Source organism: Mytilus trossulus, chromosome 2, assembly GCF_036588685.1.
Source record: "Mytilus trossulus isolate FHL-02 chromosome 2, PNRI_Mtr1.1.1.hap1, whole genome shotgun sequence".
NCBI classification, from domain to species: Eukaryota; Metazoa; Mollusca; class Bivalvia; order Mytilida; family Mytilidae; genus Mytilus; species Mytilus trossulus.
Genome location: NC_086374.1, coordinates 101,283,859 through 101,310,655, shown reverse-complemented (window position 1 = coordinate 101,310,655; position 26,797 = coordinate 101,283,859). Strand labels below are relative to the sequence as shown.

The window sequence follows — 26,797 nt, the reverse complement described above, 5'->3', positions numbered from 1 at the left end:
ATCTACAAATGTTCAGTCCATAGTTTTTGGATAATAGACACGACATATGAATACCTAGAGACACAAATTTAATTGTATGCGCAGTATATGCATATTTCAAAAATGTATCCCCATCTCGTCGGCACTGATCGAAACCAAATTACTGAAATTCCAGCAGTTGGAGAAAAGATGCAGAAGATACAGAAGGGACAGTCTGAACCTAGATTAGGAAAACCCAAAACGACGTAAAGACAAACAAACCACTACGGATAAAACTTAAGACTACACACATACAGTCATAAACCGGGAGAGATATGAGGGCTCTTGAAAGAGGTAAATTTTAAATAATAACATCAAAGACACTAAAGCCAATTAAGGCAAAAACCCTGTAAAATTCCTAGAGGATATTTTTTTATTTTTTTAATACCAAGGCCTTTCTTCCTCATGAATAGATTACATTAGCTGTATTTGGCAAAACTTTTAGGAATTATTTGTCCTAAATGCTCTTCAACTTCGTACTTTATTTGGCATTTTTAACATTTTTGTATTCAAGCGCCACTGATGAGTCTTTTGTAGACGAACGCGCTTCTGGCGCATACATATATTTTCAATCCTGGCGAGTTTATTTGCTACTAATATAAAACACGTTTTACCTTTTCCTGAAGGTTTCTGTGAATTTTCAATCCACCAAATATCAAATGATGATGAAGTGAACTAGATTTGAATAAATGTTAACAAAGAAGTAAACAATACAAGTATTTTATCATTTAATAAAACCATTGTTACATGCAATGAACTTTGAGCAAGTTCTGTTAAGTTATCAAAGATCTTGGGACAATATATGATACAATTTACACAAATGATGACTCAGCAGTAAATATAATGCATTTAACTGAAATCTTCAATTGAGGAAAAAAACTAAATAAACACAATTAAAAAATAATTTACCCTTTAAATAAGTTCTTACCCTGATTAACCAAAATAATATATGTTCATTCAGTTATACAAAAGCAAACACAATTATTACATCTACATTAAAAGATAAATCATCCACTGGGAACTCTCTAAATCAATTTTGCATTTTACAATTTTCTAGAGAGATAGGTTTGTTTATCATTTTTCACACATTCATTCATTCAATTAAACATAATATTGACAAACATTTATTCAAAAGTGCAAAGACAGTTTATATTGGAAACTCGCAACAATAGAAAAATATTTGTATTTTGTAAAACTCAAGACTTGACCAGTAATACAAGAGTCCACGCAAGTTGCAAAATACAATGTTCGTGAATTTTAAAACAGTTTGATACATGCAGAAATGTTGGGAAGAAAGTCATAAAAACCGTAAAGCGGATTTGGTATGACCAATCAGACTACTATGTCCAAATACTGCGTGATGGGGGCTTATGAAAACAATTGCCTTTCGAGTGAAGTTAACAATATTATATAGATTAATTTATTTGAGCGTAAAAAGCAAAGTAGTATAAAGTCTTTGACAGTTTAACATGTATCAAAATGTTCGGGTATCAAGACGCAGTTTCAAAACAAAGTTTCTACCGAACCGCCTACAAGTAAAACTTAAATGCAAGCAATGTACACTTAAATGATATGTAAATCTATTTTGTAGTTCAAAATCTTAACAATTGTTGTAATTGAATACAACTGCATTTCATTCAGACTTAGTGCACCAACTACAACTCTGAGACCTTTGACCTCGGATTTGATTGGTAACATGACGTTTCGGGTCATGATCCAAAATCTTGAAGGTAAAAAAAAAAATACAGTCAAGATTTTTTTTTGTAACCTAGATTTGAGATAAACAATGTACCGTTTTAACATTTAGATAATTTGTACCAATTTAAAATAATTGGCATCCGTAAGAAATTTTGTCTGTTTTAAAATAAATCTATGTTCACCAAGGTCAAAGCTACATAGATACAAGTCTTATACTAAAACTATTTAAACAGGTTGAAAGAAAAAAGAGAAATACATGCATTAAAAAAAGTATTTCCGACGACTATTTTGATCAGACAAAATAATTTGTTTAAGTAAAATTCTCAAATTGTCTAATTACCGTCTTAAATTATTATTTTTAAATTTCGATAATAATTTCCTCTTTAATTATACGCTTCGTAAATTCGGATAGAGACAGTTGGCTTGATGGCATAATAATTGGTCAATGCGAATGACATTTGAATCATTTTCTTTGATCGTCAATGCGTTATATAATGGCGTTCTACATTTTAGAAGTTGTCCTTCTTTTACGTCAATTGCATTATAAATATTTCAAAATTTGGACAGATGTATATTTTTATTTAATGTTGATTTAAATTGCTCTTGGATATATTAAGCACTAATGACCACTCATGGGTATACAATGGTCATTCCACGCGCCAAGGTCATGGGTCATTAGATTATCTGTCTAATTTTTGTAAAATTATGGAACTTACAACCCTCCTTCGGCAACAATGTATGCGATACAATCTGAAACATCTTTATACAAATATGTCCAACTTGACAAAATTATTAATGTTCAAAATTTTCACACCTTTGTAATAAAATATTAAGTTTCAACTCAAGGCGATAATCGAATGCACAGCCAGTATAGAAGTAAAATACATTATGCTATCGATTTACCGTTGTAAAAATTTTACAGGGAAATATTAATCTAGTTATTTTCTATTTTACACAAATGTCCAATAAAATATTGAACTTCAAAAGCAGAATATAATGTTTACTTTTTGAAAAGTGCAATTCACCTGTGACCTAATTTAAAATGTGAATATAATTTGGTTGGCATTGATGGTTTCAATTAGCTTTTCATGTTTTCTCCTACTGGGTCTTCAGAAAACATTCTCTCTATCAAAAACAATATGGAAATCGATTACGAAGCAATCACAATAATCACCTTGAAATTGACACATCCCGCTATGAAAGTGACATATCCTACAGAGAACGTCAAGCTTAATTCCCATTCGTTTACAAATGTATATTTTTGAGACTGGCTAAGAACCGATTACTCGATGTATGGTTGTCAACCAATTCCCAAATCATAAAATAACTCTTTAATTGGTTTCACTCGATATAATGACGATTGGTTATTGAAGCCAATACATTAATTGAACAAAGTCAATTCCAGGTAAAAAAAAAAATGTTATGACTAGTAGTGAAAAATGATCAGAACGGCGATAAATTTCAAAGGCATGGTGCATGAAAACCTATGATCACAAAACGGTTTTGCATTTTCGTGTTTACAGACACGGTAAAAAACAAATACATAGACACCACAATGTCAAGATAAGGCACATGCATTGCTTTATGTAAATCTTAAATGTATTTGGAAGTCAGAATTTTGAAAAATAAGCTAACATTACAAGCAACAAATGGTCAGATGTTACTGATTAAAAAATATCACGATGAAAACAATAATTTACAATGCTTTAGGAAAGACAGAAAACAATTTACTCTTTTCCAATCTTTGAGATAAGTCTTCATGAAATATTACAAATCTATTCAGTTTCAATTACTGTACCCACTTATCTGATTCCGGGGGCACGCAATTAAGACATTATCATCTCCTATAACAGATAAATTAATGTCGCCACTGTTGACTTTCTTTTCTGACTGACTCATTCAGAAAAAAACCTATTTGACAAATGTAAATAATATAAATCAGCTTTGTCATTATGTAATGTTTGTAAGTGCTGATTATTATATCATACAATTTTACATAAACACATTCAAAGCCATTCAATACACTTCAGAAAATAATTATTGTCAAAAATACACTTTTACCCGTAAATTATACTGTTTTATTTCTCGTTTCCAGGGTAATAACTGTAACTCTCTACAAATGAGTTAATTTAGGTACGTAATCATACTGGCCCTGAGAATATGAATTAGAACACGGAATATGGGACGGATACATCTGTCCGTACGGATCGTCCATACTGGGCATTTCATGATATAATTGTCCATTGTTCATATAATGGCCGTTGTAACCACCCCCATGATTAGGTTGTTGTGCTCCCATTGTCATATACATTTGTGACGGATGTGAAGTCGCCATTGATGAATTTGAATTAATTCCGGGTGACAAAGATGGCTTCATAGTCGGTGAATGGGTGTTGGATTGACCAAATTGCTGAAAATGATGTTCATTATCATTAAAATGACCTCTCATTTGATCCAAGTTCATTTGAGGACTAGGTCCTTGTGGTGACCTTTCTTGAGGTCGTTGTTGAGGGCCGAGATTAGTTAATTGTGTGGAATTGTGTGATAGACTGTCCGGTGTTAGTTTTCCTCCACAGTCGCTACCCATTCCGTCTGGACCCATAGATCCCTGACTATCACTTTCGGATCCTGATATATTTCCATCCTTTTTATCAGAACCTTTATGTCTCTGCTCTTTTTTGAATTTCATTCGTCTATTTTGAAACCAGATCTTAATTTGTCTTTCGGTCAAATTTAACAAGGCAGCCATTTCTATCCTTCGTGGACGGCATAGGTAACGATTAAAATGGAACTCTTTTTCTAGTTCAACAAGCTGGGCACTTGTGTAAGCTGTGCGTGCTCTTTTTGTAGGCTCTGAAATACAAGTAATATATTTATTTTTTGGCAAAGGTTTATCATAATTTTAAAGAGAACAAGTTAAAACTGTTGTGATTGAAACTTAAATTATTCGTGAATATATTTTTGTTTGTTTTTAAAATCATTTCTGAATAGCTAATATAGTAAAGTATTAAGAACTATGACTGTTTTCTTGTTAAGAGTTCTGATTCATCTTTCGAGCTACATCAAACAAAATTTAAAATAACAAATTTACTTTTAAGGTAACCAAGATTATGAATTGAACTGGAAAATTATTTTACACGTATACAGATGCTCAATTGATGACCAATTTCTAAAATGGGGAATGAATAAATTTATTGTATTTACATTTATAGTTTTAGCAACAACAAACATATAAATTCCAAATCATTTTTATGGCTATAAATTTTGAAAAATCTTTCTCGAGTTTCTGTTGAAATTAGATTTGCCTTAAATTACAATTAATAAAAGAAAGATTAAATAGCAATTGGATTTTCAAAAATTAAAAGCATATAAATTACTTGTTTTGTAGACTTTTGACATGCGCGCTTCGTATATTTGAATAAGGAAATATACATAACTGAAAGAAAATTAATTTGTATCATACACAGATGTTAAAAACATTGATTTTAATAAACCATTAAAAGTAATAATTGTTTTCTTACATTTGTCTTAGATCAAGGCCAAGCAGTTGCACTTTTAATAATTATATTGCATCATAATATTTACTTTTAATTTTCAAACTTTACTGTATAGTAAAATTTAAACAATTTCTGTTCTTTTATAATTTTTGTAAATATGTGTAAACTGAAACTTAGAAATAATTTAGATTCAAGTTTAATAAGTGTTTTCATATCTTCGTTTTACAGTTTTTTCATAAATATAATAATTTTAAAATGAATTTTTGATAAGGCATTATGATTTTTAATGTGAAACTTGAATTTTCTCAGATTTGTCAGATAAACTCTTCGTACATAAAAGATACGAAAAAGAAAAGAACAAGAAACCGTTACAATATGAATATATCATCATCAGATAGGAAAACGGTTTACATTTACACATATATTTGCCAAAAGATATAATTATTTCATTTTAGATCGGCGATTCACGAAATATACAACATTGAAAAATCTAAAGGTTAGTTATGAGTTTTACAATTTTAAGTTGAAAAGTTAAATAAAAATAATAATTTATTAATAAAAAATATGTATAACTTGACTGAATGATCATATAGCTGTCATAAATTTAGGGATAAAGGGAGAAAATCTGTCCTTTTTTATATATCTATACATACGGGATGTAGAAACCTTTATATACGAATATTTCTTAAATTACAACCCGATGTACCCTGATTATTTGCACAACCAAGGATGCTCAAGTAATAAACTTACATAAAAACATTAAAAAACGTGTAAAAAGTTCACAGAACACATTAGAATAAAAAACTAAAAATTTATATTTATAAAATTTTATCTTACTTAAGACGAAATAAAATCAAAACAAGACGTCTAAAGTTTTGTTTAGCTAATTTTAAAACTTTATGTAAAAATGCGGCTGATAAATAATACATAAATATATTTTTGAAAGTTGTTTAGTGTATAAGATTTCTTAAAAAGAATTTAATAACATGAAATCAGATAAAATGGAAATACGAATGTAAAAAACATATGTACATTATTTTTCTTTTTTTAAATTTGTCGAAATTTGTATAAATAAGATGTTTCATATTTACAACTTTTACCTTATTATAAGAAGTAAATTCCTGTATATTTTCCAAAATCTGTATAAAGATTCATTTACGGCTAATTAAATTATATGAACTATAACAGTAATGAAAGTGGCTCACCTTTCTCGTTAGAAATCAGACATGATGGAAAATTGAATTATCGCATCATGTAGTTAAAAAAATAAGCAAAAATTATCCCGTTTCAATTCCCAAAAGTACAGTAAATTAATGATGAACTCATTGATTAGCTCTGCTTAATGTCTGTCAACATACAAACGTAAATTGGTGAGTGTTTTATTCGAAACTGCACACATCATTACAAATTTGACGCAGATCTTTTTTATGTTTGATGGGTCATTTATCACCGTAATCAAATAAAACACTTACCTGACATAGTCTGTTGGTTTGATGCAGTCGTCTGCTGGGTTTGAGCAGGTTGTGAGGGTGTCGTCTGCTGTTGTTGTTGCTGTTGCTGATGGTTCTGACGTTGCTTAGAATTTTGCCTACTTTCTGTCATCCAAGGAAATATTTTGCCCGGTTTTGAAGAGGAATGGCTCACAGGTGAATTTCCTGGTGGAATATTCTGATTTTGATAATATAAGTTTCCATAATCCTCATTGCATGGTGGATTTTTGAATTCAGTTCCACTTGTCGGAATAAAGTCATTTTGAATTCCGCACGATCCGGGTGGATAATAATCCCCACCGGTTGGGGATGGGGCAGTATGCCCAAACGATGGTTCATATGCGTATCCATTATCCCCAGGAAAATAATGTGGAAAATTTTGTGGCTGATTATAATAAGCTGTCTTATGCATCTCGGCGTTTGAGAAATTTATTGCATTGCCTCTAACCGACATGTTATGATACCACAAATCATTTCTACAATCATCTGTTTGATGAGTCATGTGACAACTAATCTGACCAATCAATTGTCAGCTTACTTCTCTGTTAAAATTGATGATCTGAAAAATAGAAATAAAAACATACTGGAAACTGAGTGTTATAGTATTGTTGTTTAAATTTAAGGCAATAAAATTTCAATCAATTGTTGACCTTCTCATATTTTTCACATAAATTATCTTTAGTTTGACAAACGATCAGGTTGTGTTCATTCATACCTTTCAAGTGGGTATTCTACGCTATGTCCAGGATTATATAACTCCTCACGTAAACATAGACTATTGGACCTAAACGGAGCCCAACATTTAAATAAGAACTCCACATCAAATCAACCGCTTTCTATATCAACAGGATACTGTTAGATAACTTGGATTTGTTTCTTTTAAATTAGAAAATTGGATTTCGATTAAACTTTGGTGTTTTGAGTTTTAACTATTTCAACATAGAAATTCATTTAAATTTAGAAAATAAGTCAGAATTTTTAAATGGTGAGTTTGTAAAAATCTAACTATAATACTTGACAGGAAAGGGCTTGATTCACTGATCAAAGAAATTTTTTAAAAGTTTTCCTTTATACGTAAATAGTCCTTTTTAAATGAATTTCGACTTATGCATTAAAATGACAGATTTTACTCTGGCACAATGAAATTAAACTTTGTTTGATGTTTCGTTTAACGAAATTAAAAAAGTTAAAAGTTAAAATTTGAAAAATGTAATAAAACCCCTTTTTGATACGGTAACTGTTTTGTTTTCATTTATTTGTATAAGTTGTATGCATGCATATAAATCATATATTGTCCAAGAATATACGTCGATTCATTTGCACAAATTGTTAATATATCTTTGTCTCGCTGCTAAACAATTATGTTTTAAATATTTTAAAGAACCTTTAGTCATAGTGCATTATAACTAAAAACAATTCAACGAAGTGAATTTGTTCTGTCAATTTAGCAATTACACGAAAAACCCATAAATAATTTTACAATTTCATCTTCTCATTGAAAGCATTTTCTCAGCAAGGCTCCATAGAGTGTAACAAAAGTCTATAGTACCACTGGGACTATACTTAGACTAAAAACTTGTATACAAGAACTTTCAATCTATGGAAATGTGTTTCGGCTGCGGAAATGTCTCATATTCAAATTAAAATCAACTGACCGATGACTAAGGATGACTAAGACAAACAATAGATGTATACATTTTACAACCATTTCATAATTTTATCGTAACCATAAAAATGTACGCTTCGTATAAAATATATAGATGAGAATAATTTTTTTCCTCCCATATCATTTTAACAAGAAACCTGGACGCTTTTCCTATAGTTGCCACTGTACCAAATGATTAGTTATGGGCTATCTTTTAAATTACTATTTAGACCTTGGGCTTTTATTTTAGTGTGTATCTAATAGTATTGTTTGTTACCGATTAAGCATGGTTCATTTCTGTTGCAAGTGTGTATATATCGAGTAATTCAGTCGTCATCATGCAATGTCTGCGCATAATCATTAATATAGATCCATTATGGGGAGGGCATGTATATTTTTGGGGCTACACATGTTTACAGGTGTTGACAGTTTTGTATGATCATCATTTTGGGTGATTGTCATCCAGAGGACTTTGGCTTACTTTAATACGTCAATAAGCAATATATTCTGGTTTTTTTAACTTTCCGCATTGGTTCCAATTTCATACGCTGTCCTTTCTCAACTATCATAATACTTTTTAAATACCGTGTATACTTTATACCAAGTAAAACTTTTATTAATACTTTTCAAATATATTTTTAAGTTTAAAAGCAGTCCTAAAAAAATGTTCCCCTATTTTATATTGTGTAATTGGATTTTCTTTTACAACCACCGTAACAATTACAATCCAAAGTATATATATGTTTTATTAAAAAAGATTGTGTAACCTTTGAAATATATATTTTAGTTCAATTGCGCAGCTGAATAGTCAGTCCTAAAAATAAATGTTGACCCTTTATATGCCCTAATTGGCTTGTCTTACACAACCAACGTATTCGTTTAAGTAACCTAGAACACTTTGCTTTCCTTTGAAGTATATCTTTAAAATAAAAGTGCAAAGCTTACATGAGCTAAAATGAGTATACCTATAATTTGTGTGCTTCATTACATACAAAGATTTTAAAAAGATACACGGATATATACAAATATATTTCTCCAAATAAAACAAGTTCATTTAAATATAATTTTTGACTTGCTTATTAGGTTAAATAACAATGACCGACACGGCCCAATAAAAATATTAATAAATTTTACATTAGCATGTACTTTAAGAAGTCAGTTGAGTCGGTTAATTTATTCTTATCAGCAAACAAACTAAAGTGACAATTCAACATTTTAAAAATAATGCTTATTGCAAAATAACCCATAACGCAAAAGATTCAATTTAGAAAACGGCCCATGACTTTATTGAAGATTTCTAATTGATATTTAACTGCTACACTTAATTTGAATAAATTACGCCAACTGATTTTTTTAAGACTAGTATTTTTATAATATTTAATATCAGAACTCTGGTTTGACGTTTTTCTGGATGTTAGAAACAACCCTAATGTGACATTGACCTAAGAGATATTTCTTACAGCCCTTAAAGTTGCGGAATGTATACATAAGCGAATCTTTAGTATAAACACATTTGCATTCTTCTTCAACATTCTAAAATAGCATTTTAAAATCTTCTTTTAAATAGTTGCATATGCATGTACACATTGACCACGAGCCGTAGTACGCTTGACAAGCATACATTTTTCGCATATGCACACACCTACTCGCAGAGCGAAACCGATACCCCATGAGTTTTACTATCATATGAACAAATCCTGATGACAATACCTCTATATTACAGTCAACCCTCTCAAACTTCGGGGGGGGGGGGGGGGGGAGGATGGAACCAACTCGAATGATTGTTCAGACGTATGACAAAACTCATAACACCAATCTTCAATATATATATATATAAATTAAAAGAGATGTTCACCAGTTGGTATATATAAATGTCAACGAGACAGCATCGCAAACACACAATAAAACAGGATCTCCCTTGACACCCTTTGTGAGTATGGTCTTGAGGAACGATGATAGTTTGTCGGAAGGGGGAGATAAATGGCTGACCTGTGTTGGGGTAAGAGTGAGCAATATCTCTTCCACATGTTGATTTCAAAAAAGAGCAGGCTAATGTCGCTACAAGGCTGCACTCGCAAAAGTAAATTGGAGAGTGATTAATATAAGTTGCAATAACCTTTTTCCCAATCCACTATTTATATATATATATATATATATAAATTAATATGTTTAAACTAAACTAACAAGTAGTAAAGTGACGAAACACGCTAGGACTGCAAAAATGCTAGTGACTACCTGTAGTCTCGCTATTGACATTTTTAAAACGGCTCCATTTTTGAGACTTTACAATATCTTATTACTTAAATCATTCTTGAATGTGCCGATCTGCGAAATAACACATTTAAGTATACAACCTTATTTCTTCAGGGATAAGTTTTTGACTGTACATAGAGCCAGTATAGTTTAACACACCACCACGTTTTCCAAAAGAAATCGTTCATGCAAAAATTTAATCTGCTAAATTACACCAGTATTTAATCAAATTAAAGATATCGCAAAGCATGTTACAAGACTGTATTTAACACAAAATAGATGATTTGTAGCTATTATCTGTCTATGTCGATACACGAAGGTTACAAAGCAGTTTTAATCTTTCTTACAACTATAAAATTCTACTTAATTGTAAAGATTGATCAATTGCTTGTTGTTTTCCTAACGTCCAGTGGCAACTATTCCATGCATGTTCAATCAAGAAAAAAAGATAATAACTATAATAGATAGCGAAGAGACTGTGGTACTCTTCACCTATACGAGCCGTCGGATTTATTGTTTCAATTATGTCCGTATTTGGCTCCGTATTTATACGGCTCGCACAGGCAAATGGACGCTACACTTTGGAATGGTTTCAACTGCCGGTCGAAAGAAGACCAAGTGACCATATATATATATGTATACCAAGTCCCCCTTTTGTAATCTTATTTTGAAGACATGTTTCAACAAAAGATTAGAATTATAATGACGCTAAAGTTTTTTACTGAGTGAATATTACATAGAAGACCGTACACAAACTTAGATAAACAGCTCGCATTAAATATGTATGACATATTTCCCACTGGACGTTAACTAAACAAAAATCAATCAATCAATCAATTGAAAAACACAGTATGACATTGGCAAATAACAGGTATCAGGCAACACTAAAAAGACCGGATTGTGTAAAATCTGGGCGTTAAAACTGGTGCTTTCACAGGATACAAATGCTCTTATATAGTAGATATATCCTCTGCCTTGTTCGGAGCACGTTGATAATTCGACGTAAATACGTTTGGGAATCTGGAAACAGTTGAATTTGGTCACATTTAGGAGTGAATTGGGAATTTTGTCTTTTGTCATTTTTGAACTTAGTATGTCCAGAAATCAATCTTTTCTTAAACATATATTGTGTTCTATCAAACTATAATTCACTCTGGTCGAATCTTTGAGACCCGAATGAACTTAAAACCCGTCTAATGTTATGAATAGTACAACACAGAAAAGGTTATTTAACTATTTAAAATTAAATCATCTCTCTTAATTTGTACAGTTTAGGTAGGTGCTTAATGCCAAGCGTTCTTGAATGTGTTCTAGGAATCTGTGATTCAGATTATAAAGCAGGACAGAAAGGATGGTTGAAATAATTGAATCCATTTTCTTTTAGCTCGCAAATAGTCATACGTAAATTAACTTAAATTCAGTACACAAAGGTTAATATTCAAAATGCAGTAAACAAAAAAAATACAAATTGTTTAAATTAAAGGTATCATGTTTAATCTATTTCAGCTGATATCTGTGATTCTTATCTTTCCAAAAACAAATAAAATGGTAGTTTGCTTTTTTGCTAAACATTTGAAATTTCTGCTTTTATAGGATACAGTACACAAATATATCTGAATGGCTTCTGTATGCAAACAGATTGTTTGATTGTGTTTTCCATTTAATCCTTTATCAAAATAGCAATAAAGTTTTCTCTTTTTCAAAGTCGACTGCTTGTTTTCATCGAACAAATTAAAAAAATATACGAATCGCAAATCATGTCGCATTTTTGAACCGTAAAACGCATGGCGATTTAGACAAGGTTTTTGATATACGTGTGTGTAGCGTTTGATTCAATGAACTTGAAGTAGGAAATTGCCAATCAAATGGAAATCCAAATTATATCATAGCGTTTGTATACCTTACGATCGATTTCACCTTTTGTTAATTGCTGTAAGGTATTACTGTCAAATTTGCATATTTTCTTTGTAACTTAGTCTTTTGTCCAAAGATAAAAGACAAAATACGTTTTACAGGAAAAACTAAACTCTCAACAATAAAACCGTTTTCTTGTCGGAAAGCATACCAGTGGCATTCAAAGTGATTAAATATAAATTAGCGACAGTAATTACCAAAATTTAAAAAAATAATTTGAGGAAATTCTCAAACACGATTGAAGAATTAATCAAAGTGGATAACTAACTAAAATAATATTCGTGCTTTTTCTCATGCACTTTAATTTTACATATAGATGGAAGGCTTCTGATTGAGGACACTCCTTAATGTGATTTTGTCCTTGTGATGTTATAAAAAATTGTCGGCATACTTTTTTCGAAAAGTACAGACTGTGCCACATACATTGTCAACCTTTGTGTTTTTTGTTCAAAAAGGATGGTGTTTACATATTTCGTCCATCTTGAAATCAATCGCCGTCAGGAAAGTGTTTGCAAACATGCACTTGACAACTTCAGAAGCAAGGATATGATTAATTTGAAAACAATTAGTCTTTTTAAAATATGCTCATTGCATTAGCTTTTCTCTAGAGGATGAGCGTCTAAATCTTGCTTTGATTTCATAATAGATTTACTTCTGCTACCATTTCCGCATACAGACTAGAAACGTGCTAAAAATGTCAACCCCGTATTGCTATTGGAAGGTGCAAATGAAAGAAAAAAAACGTCAGTTTCTTTTTTACAAACTCTATATTCAAAGCCTTCTATAATATATGCAGAAATCAAGTTCCTATAGAATCTATGAAATACTTACAAAATAAAATCTACTTGACGACAACAAAAGGTTCTCTAATACTTTGTTTGGAACTGAAGGGACGCTCGTCAATGTTGGAATATGTTACAAAGTCGTAAATCATGTTTGACATTTTCTGGAAAATGTGGCTCTTGACGATAATAGACACAAGACAGTTTCGGACAATAGTGTATGACATCATAACGGTTACCGTGTATAATTTCTGAATTTGATCAATTCTCTACGGTTTCTCTAAATTTCATCTTGAGAGATTGGCAGATTTGATAGTTTTATGACGTGCTCATGTTGGCATTGTTTCACGATCTGACAGCGAGGCTTCACAAAGGTACATCTTTAGATTTGTTGGGTATGCGCAGAAGTTTCATTAGAAATCGAAAACATGACAACTAAGCATAAGTTCGTAACCCTTCAAGATTTTTTGTCAGTATCTTCGTTAACGACGTTGTAAGAGACCATGTGTTTTACTGGTGTCAAAGGATCCACTTCGTCATAAACACGTGAGACATATTCCCCATGAATATCTCTCACACTATAGCCATGCACTTCCAAATTATAAATCACACAGAATGTTGATTACTGCAATTTTAGCAAATCAAATATACTTTATATAAATACAAGAAGATGTGGTATGAGTGCCAATGAGGCAACTCTCCGTCCAAGTCATATTTTGTAAAAGTAAACCATTATAGGCCAACGTACGGTCTTCAACATGTCCGTAGATGCAAATTTAAACTATTCCAACACTTAAGTCGTTTTTGTACGGCAAGATGTAAAATTGTCAGAAAAATGTTTAAACTCTATCATACGGAATATATTAATGTTGCCCTTTTGAGCAGCAAGTACAGGTACCTCGTAGTAAAAAAATACATTTTTGTCATAAAAAGTATAATACTGGTATACTTTATACAACTTAACCCAGAAATTGGTCGAAGTATGCTATACATATAATATATATAAAGATATGTATGTGTACTTATCATGCATATGTGATATAATAAATTGTTTGTCAATAACAACATAGATTGTTGCACTTTATGGAATACACTGCTAAGTATTCCAAGATTTCACGTGTTCGTTTAGTAACTCCGCAACCTAATTTTTCTGAATGAGTAAACGATGTTAAACTAATTTGGTGGCATCCTCTGAAACTTAATTGAAAAATAATATTGATTGGCTCTTTTGTATCCTTTTCCCTCTTTTTCTAGAACAAGTCCTTAAAATTTGAATGGTAAGACATAAGTCATAAAGAAAAGGACCGAGATAAACCAAAACAGATGATAACAAGACATAATACGTCGAAATGAAAAGGGCCGAGACAAATCGAATAAGCGGAAACACGAGGTCATCTTTGTGAGAAATATGTGTTTTCCTCATCCGAATGGGTTAAAAGTTTTCAGTTGTGATATTACAAAGATAGTCACAGGGTTTTACCCTAAACAAAATCCAAATTATCAAAGAAAACCAAAGCTTTGCCTCTGATAAGTAGTGACTGTTTTTGTAATCATTGGACTCAGATGGTTAAAGTTTGTTTTTGCTTTATGCTTTTTGTTACTATCCAAACTTGAAAAAGTATACAGAAAAAACACTTCAAACTCTTAGCGCTATCTGCTAAGCTGGTATTTCTTTAACTCGTTTCATGGCTACTGCGCGTAACGTCAATTTTGATATCATGCTATTCTTTTGGCTATATCAAAGACGGTACCATGCTGTTGCAGGCACTCATTTTCAATCTGGAAATATGTCATTTATGAAATATAACGTTACATTGTAATCTTTAAAGTATGTTTTTCTGAGTATCTACTGATTTTTAAGCTTACAGAAACATCTGACTGTAATGCGAATGCCGTCAGTTTGACAAATTGAATCTTACGAAGGTAAAGCGAAATCATAGATGAAATTTACAGCGTTTTTTTCATATTAGCAGACATATAACTGTATTTCAAGAGCCTCGATATGACAGGGGTCATTTCTACACTTTGCGTTCTTCTTTTAACGTTGTTACCCACTTCATTAAGGTAATTATGCGATAATCTGAAGTATTTGGAACTATAAATAGAAACAGAAGGTTTATTGACACAATGTACTTTTACTTGATAAGAGCCTGGATCGTTTTTATTTTGCACAAATTACAAGTTTTCACTTAATATTTGATGTTTTACAACAGACTTTATAGTTATATTGAGAGTTAACGTCAAATGGTCTTTCAAAAAATATTTCTTCAAAATATCATCTTTATTTTTTTCTTTACTTTTTTGGGGAGGGGGAAACGGGGGTAGTCAATAAAGTCTATAAATGCTGTCTGTAATTCTGAATGAAACAATTATATTGATGTTTTGAACCTTTAATTGTTGAAAACATTAAAAAAAAGTTTTAAAGGTTAATGACTTATTCTAAGTGGACAAGGCAAATTATAATTTTTTTTCAGCAATGTTTGTTCCATATTGAATTAAAAAATTTACACAACTTTCACATTCGGGTTTTTTAACCAATGACCCAATTGGGACATAGTTCCTTTTTAATCTTCAGTTTGAAAATTAAATGTTTTATTCATAGAAAATTAAAAGTGAATCTCAATCACGGATATATAGATATAGGCGTTGACTCTGAAGAATCAAAAATCCTAAATAATTTTGTATTATTATATTTGCCCGTCTTTTTATTTATGATTTTATATGATAGTCGGTTAAAGTACTTATCAGAGCTCATGTTTCACTATTTTTGTGTACATATATGGCGACTTTCAATAAATTTACTTACGTACTATTCAATACCAATGATATCTGAGTAATTGAGAATATTTACAAACATCTGGCTGTTATGCCTTACTCGTTTATAATACTATTCAAGACGTTTTGCAGATTTAACATATTTTCAACATATCAAAACAAAAATTTTGAAAAACATAAAACAAGAAATAAAAATTCTAAGAAGTCTCAAAACAATAATTTTTCTAAACAATTCTGAGGTACAAAAAAACAAGAAATAAAAGTTCCAAAACTTAATAATTCCAGTTCAGCTGAGGACAAAGCTCTGCCAAACACTGACGTTAATAAGACAGCTCTGTAGAGACAATTTGTGTGTCGCATGTCCTAAGACAGCTGAATCCGTTCGGTAACAGCATTTAAAGCATATACAAGTCTCGGTTTTTATAAGATGAAAAAGCCATCCATCATTGCCTTGCTTCAATAGTGGGCCTGAGACAATGAAGTTACACTGACAACTGCTACTTTCTACAATAAAGATACTGTCGGCTAATTATGACAAATAGGCAAATGATATAGGGACGTGCTGAAGAAAATCATAGCTCTCTTTGTCCAGTTGTTTTGAGGTCTGTAAATAGTGTTCACAAATTAAGTTTCTTAATCTGAACTCCATATTGGATTAGGGTATTATATGACAAAGGGAAAGACTCAAGAATCTGTTTTTTTGATTTGATAAGGTATTGAAAATTTGTGATGTGAAAAATGAAGATAAATGGAGTCTTTTTAAATCAAATATTGATTGGTGATTTAGTTAATGAATAAAATAAAGTCTAACTTTTGTGGAGGTTATGTCTGACACGTCGAAACTGAAAACACAAAAAAATCTCGAAGATCGGGCATTGTACCGTGTTGATGTTGACGTTTTTTGCAGGGTTCACAATGAATTGTTTGTCAACTAATTTTGAAAGGTAAGATGCAATTTGCTGATATGAAAACCTCGTAATAGTGAATATCAAGAACGCGTTCCCGGTACCCTGACCATGGTTCTATATATTATCAAATAAATTTAATAGCCCTCATTTCTCAATTTCTGCCTTACTATTTTGTCATAAATTGTAATAAAAGCGTGCGTTGCTTTTTTATCTGTAAAAAAATAATAATATTTTTTGAAGAAAGTAATAAAAAAATATTATATTGACAAAATCAACAATTTCCTTTTGACTATATTTTCTAATCCTCTTTAGATCTGTTAAAAAAATTATAAAATAAATAACAAAAATTTATTTTGTGATAATATCTTGTATTAAAAGTACAGACAACTGTATATTTTTGAACAGTAATAAGATCACGGACATGGTATCTGCCTCAACACCTTCTAACCAAAATAATCTCACATATTTTAATGAATATCATGATATCATCTTTAACGGATCAAATAATTGTCATATTAATGTCATTTTTTAACCCGTCAAAATATTGTAGTCATCTGTAACATACATTAATTCAGATTACAATGAATAATATAGTTTTGAAGAAAAACACATCTACGTTTCAAATGCATTAGAAAACGAAATTAGGGGCAATTTTATGTGAAAATATCAAAAGTTTAATCGAGAACTTGTTTGGAACGTGTTGTATCATTTGTAATTTACAATTTACGATTTCTATTTGGGGCGTACACTCGCAACATTTTCCCATAGTGAATTATTCAATGGAATTAAATGGTGAATATTTTGATACTTCAGAATAAAGTCAAGCATAATAAATGTTCCCGTACGGTACAAACTTTTCCTTCTCATCCTTTTAATCATTTTAAAATTCGATAAATGCACCCAACAGCTCCTTTAACAATACGTTTACATTTGAAAATAGAAACCGTTTTTGTTGTGATTTACGATCTCTTAAATCAAATTTATTGGTATCCAACCAACAAAAATTTACTAGTCTACAAAAGAGCAGTTAAATGAATATTTCTACTTAAATCGTAATAAAATAACACTTTACATGAAAGCATGTGCGAACTGAAACGATATAAAGCTTTCCCTGTCTGATTTATTATCCCATGAATTAAAACGCATCTGCAACATTCGGGGTGCATTCCTTATCGATGATTTAAAAGGCCCGGATGGAAAGAGGCAATAGGCACGTGGGGACTGTGATTTATGATTTTTCGCATGAAAAAGCTTGTTTTATGGGAAAGTTAATTGACAATAAAATCCAATCCGATTTAGTATAGTAAGCAGTGATGATATAAAGTATCAGACAACCTGTTTGTACAATATATAAAGTAAAGAGTCGGAACAAAGATGTCATGTTATTAAAGCAAATTACATATTGATTTAAGATTAGTTTCAGAAAGTCGTAGATTATATCACAATGCTTGGGAGTATGACACTGTTAGGGACTAAAGGTCAAAACCACGTGTTACGCTGGTCTTTGTAGCAAAAAATGAAGAGTGTCAAGTGTGTGTTTTTACCTGTTTATAATGGCTGTATTGTATGCACTAGGTTTGTTTTCTAGGGCCATAATAAATAATAGGTTTGTTTGCCAAATCGCTACCTACCCACAAAAAAGCTGCCTACTAAAATTTTTCTTATGGTCCTGATTTGAAGAAGTTTTTTTTTAATCAAATAGGCATGAAGACTAAAAAACACCTGATACTTCAATTTCTTTATTTTGAAAAAAGAAAGAAAATGCCTACCTGCCTACCAATTGTCTCAACCTTTGGGTAGGGTTTGGGCAAACCAAAATATTTACAAGTATAGCCTAACTCTCTGACTACATGAATAGAGCTATCCTATATTGCAACTCCGTCATCACCAGTAAAATAATATATACCATTGATATGTATATACGCAGGAAAAAGCAGCAGTCTGTACTATTGCACAGATGCTCAGCTCATTTTATACAAATATATGAATTTTTAAATTTTACAGCAAAATCGATTTGACATAGTCACAGGTTTTTGATGTTTTAGCGATCGCATGCTTTCTAATCCATGCGAGACTTTTAAAAGTACAAATGTAGTAAGAACAAAGTGGCTGTTTACTGCTTCCTGCATATGTAAATGTATAAATAATTCTTAAACACAAAGGTTCCTGTTCCGATTCCCGTTCCGGGGAGAAATTTTTGGGACAGAACTTTCTGCTTCCCCTTGACACCATTTGCGAGTCTGGTCTTGAGAAACGACGATAGTCCGTCGAAAGGGAACACAAAAATAAATGACCCGTGTTCAGAGAGAGCCATATCTATTGCATGTAAAATACACCCTTGTAGATTTCGAAAAAGAGCAGGCTAATGCTACTAAAAGGCAGCACTCGCAAAGTGGAAAGTCTTTAAGAGATTAATAAAAGTTGCAATAACTTATTTCCCAATCCACTATGTTTAAAATATGTTTGAACCAATCTTAAAAGCTAGTACATTTCAATAAAAAATTAAATCTGGGACATTGAATTAATAAATTATTTTAGTCTATAAAGCCTAAACATTTCTTTATTTATTTCTTAATGTTTTATGGCATTTTCTCTGACATAACTTTTGGAATAAACTATCAGTGATGCGTAACCTCGATACTGATATTTTTGGGGGTCAAACAAATGTTATTTGTGTCTGCAGATGTGTGTATTTTTTGGAAGTGTCAAACATATTTAAAACTTTTTACATACTTTACTTGCTCAACTTTTGACCAGATGCACATCAAGCAATTTTGACAGCCTTTATGCTAACTATAATATAATTAACGACAGCAAAGAAGTACAGCATGCTAATTATTAAAATTGAGTCTGTTCTTACTCGCTGCCAAAGTTCTTTGACCCGTTTAGTACGTCAACATAAATATACTTCATCCATCAAGCTACATACCTGGTGTGTTACTTAAACTTAATTTTTACCTTAGAAAGATTTCCGAATATTGTAAATTGCTCTGTCAGTTCTCGTCTCGGCTTGATCAGTTTCATGTCATTCTAAATGTCAGTTTCACTTCTTCCGGTTTATATAAGAAATCTATTGGAATACTAATCGTGAATGAATAGACATCAGTTTGTATTCCTAGGATTATTTTTGCTATAAAACAGCCACATACAAAAATATTTGCTCGTTTTTTATCTGAAACTTGTACACCAAAAGGTTAATTTGAAGATTTTTCATCTATCTTGTATGCATCTTTGCGGAAGCAGTGTTTGAAACGATATTTCTCCACGTGTAATTATCATCTTTAAACTCATTTGTTAAAAAATCCTTCGTTGTGGATTTATCATAAATTTTGACAGAGCAAATTGAGCGCCTTTCTCATCTAACGAAACGAAAAACTTCACAGAAATGATAAATATTTCACACTATGAGAATAATGTTTATCTTCAAAAACTCAAACGTTAATACAAATGTTTAGTTGTATTAAAAGTACAACATTCCATCAGTGGGAAATTGCATTCAACCATAACGGTTAAAAATTGCACAAAAGAAATCGCTAAGTCTGTTTCCTAGCTGAATTTTATCAAGCTGTTATATGGATAGGAGTGGTATATTTCAGATGGTACATTCATGATCATGTTGAAGTTTATACATCTAGAAATTAAATAAAATGATTAAGAAACATGAAACCTTGATTCTGTTTGATGCCTTTTATCTCAAGCGTTTGTTGTCAACAAGTGGGACGACAGGGACAAAGGGGAATAACTCAATATTATATGACACAAATTAAATTGCACAAACGTTTTTTTTTCTATAATTGTTAATTTAAAATCAAAGGCAAACAATACCATAGAATATATATATGTTCCGCATTGCTTCGTTATTGAATTCAGTACGCAATAAACGAAAAAAGACAACAACCGGCGAAAACCACTGAATTCAGAGTTTGACTTGAGTAATTAAATCGCAACGAGGACTGTATACGTTGTCATCTATGTGTTTTTGTCCATTTTAGCCATTTGGGTTGCTGACTCTAGAACGTTTACCTCATATATAATTTTATTCGTATACAATAGAATAGATATGTAATCAAGATATTGATAATCGAGTAAGCAGTTTGAACACGTTTTAAGACGCAACTGGTAGCATTGAAATCAGATTTAAAACTTGAACACACGATACAAATTGGTTGCATTCAATTGGAAGCTTACTATCATAATTATGTAACTCAGTTTTAAGCATGTTTTATAACCATCCTGTAAACTTATTTCCAATCGGTCGGGTTCGACAATTATATGTCAGTTCTATGATAAACCATTCCGAAGCACCTTGGATCATTACCGGTTTCTGGCGTGTTCGTGTTTGTTACATAGTATATATATATGGGTTTCTAAAAGAGGACTGACAGAGTAATTTACAATCTTCTGCTATCTTTCTAAGGTTAAAATTAAGTTTTAGCAACGTTCGAAGCAGGTATGCAGATTGACTGGTGAAAGATATAAAATATGGAATAACAGGAGCTGCACCATGTATTCCTGCGTTTGGTATTATTGATTTGACTGTGTAATAACCATACAAGTATACAACTGCCTCTAACACGGTGAACATACAGACGCAGTTACATTATATATTATACATCAGTTTAGGTATTTTACCTTCCGGTGTATGGTTATGTGCTGTCTTCTATATATATATAAAACACCTTTATGTTTGTTTTCTTTTTTAAACAATTTCAAAACACACATATTTTAGGCAGCACTTGAACAGCTGGCGATATTTGGCATCTTATTATTAATGACCTGTCATTAAGCATAAAGAAGTGACACCAAGGACTTCACGAGAAATTTGATTCAGTGAACAGGCTTAAATTTTGCAACTTTACACCATATTTATATACAACTGCATTTGAACTACATTACACTATGTAAATATCAATGTTCATGCTTCGTGCCTGGGAATCTTTCACGGACACAAATGCAGTTATTATTTCATGGGCGGGCCTAAGAATCTAACATCTATACGTTGGTTATGCATTTCAAAGAAAATATAGAAGTTGGTCTATCAAGCTATCTCCAATGAATCGAAATATTTCATTTTAATTTTCTGTAATAATTATACTACAGTATCATAAGTATAGAGAATGGAAACGGGTGTCAAAGAGACAATCCGACCTAAGAGCAACACAAATGCAACCAATGGGTCTTCAACGAACCAAGAAAATCTCGCAACCGTAATCTGACTTCTGCCAGGCGTACTAGTTCTCGAGAAATAAATTTCACCCTAAACCTCGAACATTTAAAAAAAAAATATTGGTGGGTTTTATATTTTGTATATAAGGAATTTAAAATGCTTTGAACAGATGTAAAAGGTTTTGAATTTTTGAGTTTAAAGTTAAAAGGGGAGGGGGTTTGTAGTCAGCACAGAAGGCGGTATCAGAATTGTTGAAAACTTTATGGAGTGATCCTACACGGACATAATTAAGATGTTTGTGTATTTGCACCAAAATATCGAGAAAAAATCCACTTGGTTATATTAGTTGAATGTTTTGTCTGTTTGTTTTGTTTACATTTTTGTCTGCAAAATGCCAAACCGAGAACAAACTTGACAAATTAATGTGACTACAGAGCCAAACAATACAGCTAAAAAACGAGAACTCTTACATGTGCAAGTAACAATTATTATTCGTATACTAACTTGTTTTAGGAGTAAACAGTGAATTCATAAAGACACTAACTTGCAATACGAAGCATGTTTTCATACGTTTCAAATCCTTAACCAACACAAATCTGAGAAAAAGCAGTATATCGACATTCTATGCATCTTATTTTCAACGACCATTGAGTGATTGACGCAATCAAAAGAGAAAATGACACATTATATTTCAATCTATTATCTCAACATTTATATTTATAAAACAGCTGCAAATTATGATTAATAATAATGGTTTATTCAATGCTCAGTATCATATGCAGAATGATACTGGAGTCTTTTCTCCGAGAGAGTAAAGATAATATTCTTAACTCTGAAAAAAAGCTGATATGTATAAAATTCCAAACATCGGCAGCATTATTAAACCACTCTAACAATTGACCTAGGAGTACAGCAAAAACTACTATCGTCGTGTTCTAAAATTCCATGGAAATATTGAGTCACAGCTGTCAATGATACTGGAGTATTTTCTCTGATAGAAAAGATAATATTCTTAACTCTGAACAAAATGCAGATATGTTAATGCCAAACACCACCAGCATTATCAAAGCACTCTAACAATTGTCTTATAAGTACAGCAACAACTACCATATTCGTGTTCTTAAATTTCGTGAAAATGGCGGAAACAAACCTATCATCTCCGTGATGGTCATTCATATCAAAATCAAAATACATCATGTACATAGCTGCAACACATGCACAAATGTTAAATCCAACAAAACCTTTATTATTTACAAATTAGCCTAGAAAATGAAATATAACAGAGGCGAACACAGTGGCGGATTTAAAGGGGGGTCCGAGATGGAACCCCCCTTTTTTGGGACGATCAATGCATTTGAATTGGGACATATAGTTGCCCCCTTTTTAAAAATTGCTGGATCCGACCCTGGCGAAGAATTTGATAAACTAAACTAACAGTCTGGCTTCATCAACAAATATAAGGAAATTAATCCTGCATCCTAACGTGGACAGTTATCATGTAGAGGTCTTTAAAAGAAACTGTGTAAGAATCATAATCAGTAAATTCCAGTTTTCATAAGGCAAATGTTTGCTGTATGAAAATTCTTGCCATTAGTTTTGATATAAATTGTATGTCTAACCTGTACAATGAATACCTTTTAAAAAACGTCATTGTTTTTTTTTAAACAAATGTGAAAAAAACTCACATATTTCATGAAAATTAGAAACGTGTATGGCATCATACATTTTTATTTTAAATCGCCATAAAAGTCAACAAATGATACTTCTGGAAAGCTTATTTGTTTATCAGTGAAAAATTAAAATAACATTGCTATATATCCATTTATTTCGTGTATCTCAACGAATATCACTTTAGAAAATCCAATAATTTGAAATTTAGTATTTTAAGATCAGGAATTTATGTGGTGAATAAAATTCAGACCATGAATCTTCACAAAATGATGCTTCACAACTAAGAGGAAGAAGTGTATTTTAACGCACAAGCGGATGTAACACTTAATCCCTATATTAAAACAAAGAACTAGTAGTATTCCTCAATTAAAAAGCGCAGTATCCGGTGTGTTTGATGAGACCAATCTCACACTTACTCAAATGAACCTAAATGTTACAAATGAAACAGGACATATTGTCCACTAAAGTAAAATAAAATCCATCTTCATTTGAATACTTTCTTGTCGAGGGGTACCATAATAGATTTTAACTATTTATCCTAAAACTATAAATTTAATAATTTCCAAAGTGAATTTCTTTTGAAACATCCTTATGCCTTAACAACCAACGATGAACTGAGGCCAAATTTAATATGTAAAGAAAATTAATACAGATATAAAGGATTAAACACAGTGTAGGAAAAAATATATCATGTTTTAATGTTAGGACGTTTAGTCAATTGTTCTAGACAGTTGGATAAGTCGTTTATATAGCTAAAACTGGTCATTACTTGTCCATTAAAAACCACTTAAGGCTATAAAATAATTATTTGCACACTATGATAAATTACTTTCGACTGAAAATTCTTGTAAATGAAGTTATTTTATGTTATTTTAATTTGAAATTGTAGATTAATGACCGACGAGAAGACCGTAACCCTTCAGATAAGTCCGATGCATTCCGAATGATTTATAATCTGAAGAAAGACAACAATTTCAGCAGAGGTCGATACAACTCGATTTCTCGTTCATCATGTTTTCGTATGTAAATTAGACGATAATAAAAGTGGAAAATGATTACAATAAATGTGTTTAAACTCAGACTCCTAATTATATCTGTTTGCACAAGATACGATTTGTTCTTCCCGGGATTTTTTTTATAGGGGGAATTGTTATTTTCGAATCTGTCAAGATGATAAATTATTATTATAAAAGGTCGTTTGTCATTTTGGAAGTCGAGTAGACTTAAAGATTCCCCATGGTTTATTTTGTTGTCGGATTTAGACGTTACTAGAGGTATAAAGTAAACTATTGCTAAACATTTGTGATTCTTGCAAGTACTCAGTGCTTATGGTGATATGTTTTTTTTAAATACCTTTATTTCATTCATATATGTACATTTATTTGGATTATGTTTCTGTGGCGAAAGGTAAGTTCAGTTCGTTCAAACATTTACATGAGAATAACTCGTCACTAGGACAACCGCCCCTTGGCAGTACTTTTGCTAAAAATCGCTGTTGTGGAACATTACCATGTTTACAAAATCATTGTTGGAAAATGGCTGCCAGGGGGAAATTGATAGACTTTAGCAAATCAAATTTATTCCATTAATGAATGTTGAAAATTTCTAAATATTTAAATTGGTATAGAAAAGAACCCAACATTTCTTGCACTTCATTTGATATTGTTTCCCTAAGAAACAGAGTATCTACCACAAATCTGCGCCTGCGTACAGCATCAGAATTTGATGCTACAGTTGATATTAAATATTTAACAGGAATAAAAGAATCAGCAAATTAGTATTAACCTTTTTTTGTGTTAATGCATCCATTAGATTTTTGAATAAGATAACGTAACCTTATTAATCTCTGCAAAACTCTAATAACAATCTTCCGAAATTTAATACAACTATATTCCAAATATTTTCAGTGGATAACACCAGAGACTTGTACATATAGGCCCCTGATTTCACTATGCTTTTTCATATTTTTTTTTAAGTGTCAGTTTTCAAGATATTAAAATAAATATATTAATTTTTTTCAGAGCTGGGTATATTCTGTCTTCAAGTTGTTTTATTTATTTTTGCGTGTTTTGTTAATTTAAAGCGTAGTCCATTTACTCAAATCTATACGATATAAAAGAAATACATGAAGTTCTACATGTGACAAAAAAGAAAAGACAGACCTAAGATTTTCAGCATATATCATTTGGTATCTGTTTATCGACGCTTTCATTTAAATCAAAAAGATAATTTGGCTCTAATTTTTTTTATCCGAAAAAGGGAAAGCAAAACTATTTATTGATAATAATTAACAAAGCAATTGTATAATAAAATTTCATGCGATATCCAAACTACATCTTTCACGCTAAAAAGTCACTTTTAAAATAAGACGAGGAGTTCATATTATTTTTAAAATAATTATAGATTCTTCTAATTACAAACAAAACAAAAATGTCACAGTAACTGTGTAAAATATTTGTTTTGAAATGTGAATACAAGACGTACTTACCGTAGTCTGGAAAAATGGTCTGACTTTATACTGAAAAGAAAAAAGTAACCAATAAATTTATTTTGTAAAATAAATACATAATAAAATATTTTACATCTTCGCTCCTGCGATTTATTCCAAAATTTCAAATATTATTTCCTTTAAAAAAAAAATCGTTCAAAACTGTATCAGCAACATTTGATATTTGAAAGCATTTTATTAGTATGAAGTTATGAAGTTACAAAGTTAATACTGAGGATCCTATACTTCAATATTAGAAATATACTTTTCTAATCTATATAGTTATGTGTTTTTCATATTATTAAAAAAATATTTTTAACATCATACATCCAATGTTCAGGTTATTTTTATTGATTTATAAATAAAACAATCATAAACAAAATGACAATTCATATATATTTCATTTAGTTATTATTCTCGTGGGCTTGTTGCCTGCAAAACTGTAAGTTGAACTTTATTATATTATAAAACTCAAACCTTCCATTTATAAT

General features: G+C 31.1%; 1 protein-coding gene across 4 annotated transcripts; it reads right to left on the bottom strand.

Moving 5' to 3' along the window:
- Positions 1 to 733: 733 nt before the first annotated feature.
- LOC134708547 (homeobox protein Hox-D3-like) lies at positions 734 to 26,337 on the bottom strand. Of its 4 annotated transcripts, none has more exons than XM_063569181.1 (3): positions 26,307 to 26,337; positions 6,686 to 7,262; positions 734 to 4,569 (listed from the first exon to the last, which is right to left on the bottom strand). In XM_063569181.1, exons 2-3 carry the CDS (start codon positions 7,203 to 7,205, stop codon positions 3,830 to 3,832), a joined length of 1,260 nt encoding a protein of 419 aa, XP_063425251.1. In that variant the 5' UTR covers positions 7,206 to 7,262; positions 26,307 to 26,337; the 3' UTR covers positions 734 to 3,829. The 4 variants fall into 4 exon arrangements, with proteins under 4 accessions (XP_063425251.1, XP_063425254.1, XP_063425250.1 ...); XM_063569184.1 differs by lacking the exon at positions 26,307 to 26,337 and adding an exon at positions 19,939 to 20,220; XM_063569180.1 differs by lacking the exon at positions 26,307 to 26,337 and adding an exon at positions 13,347 to 13,640.
- Between the last annotated feature and the right edge of the window lie 460 nt (positions 26,338 to 26,797).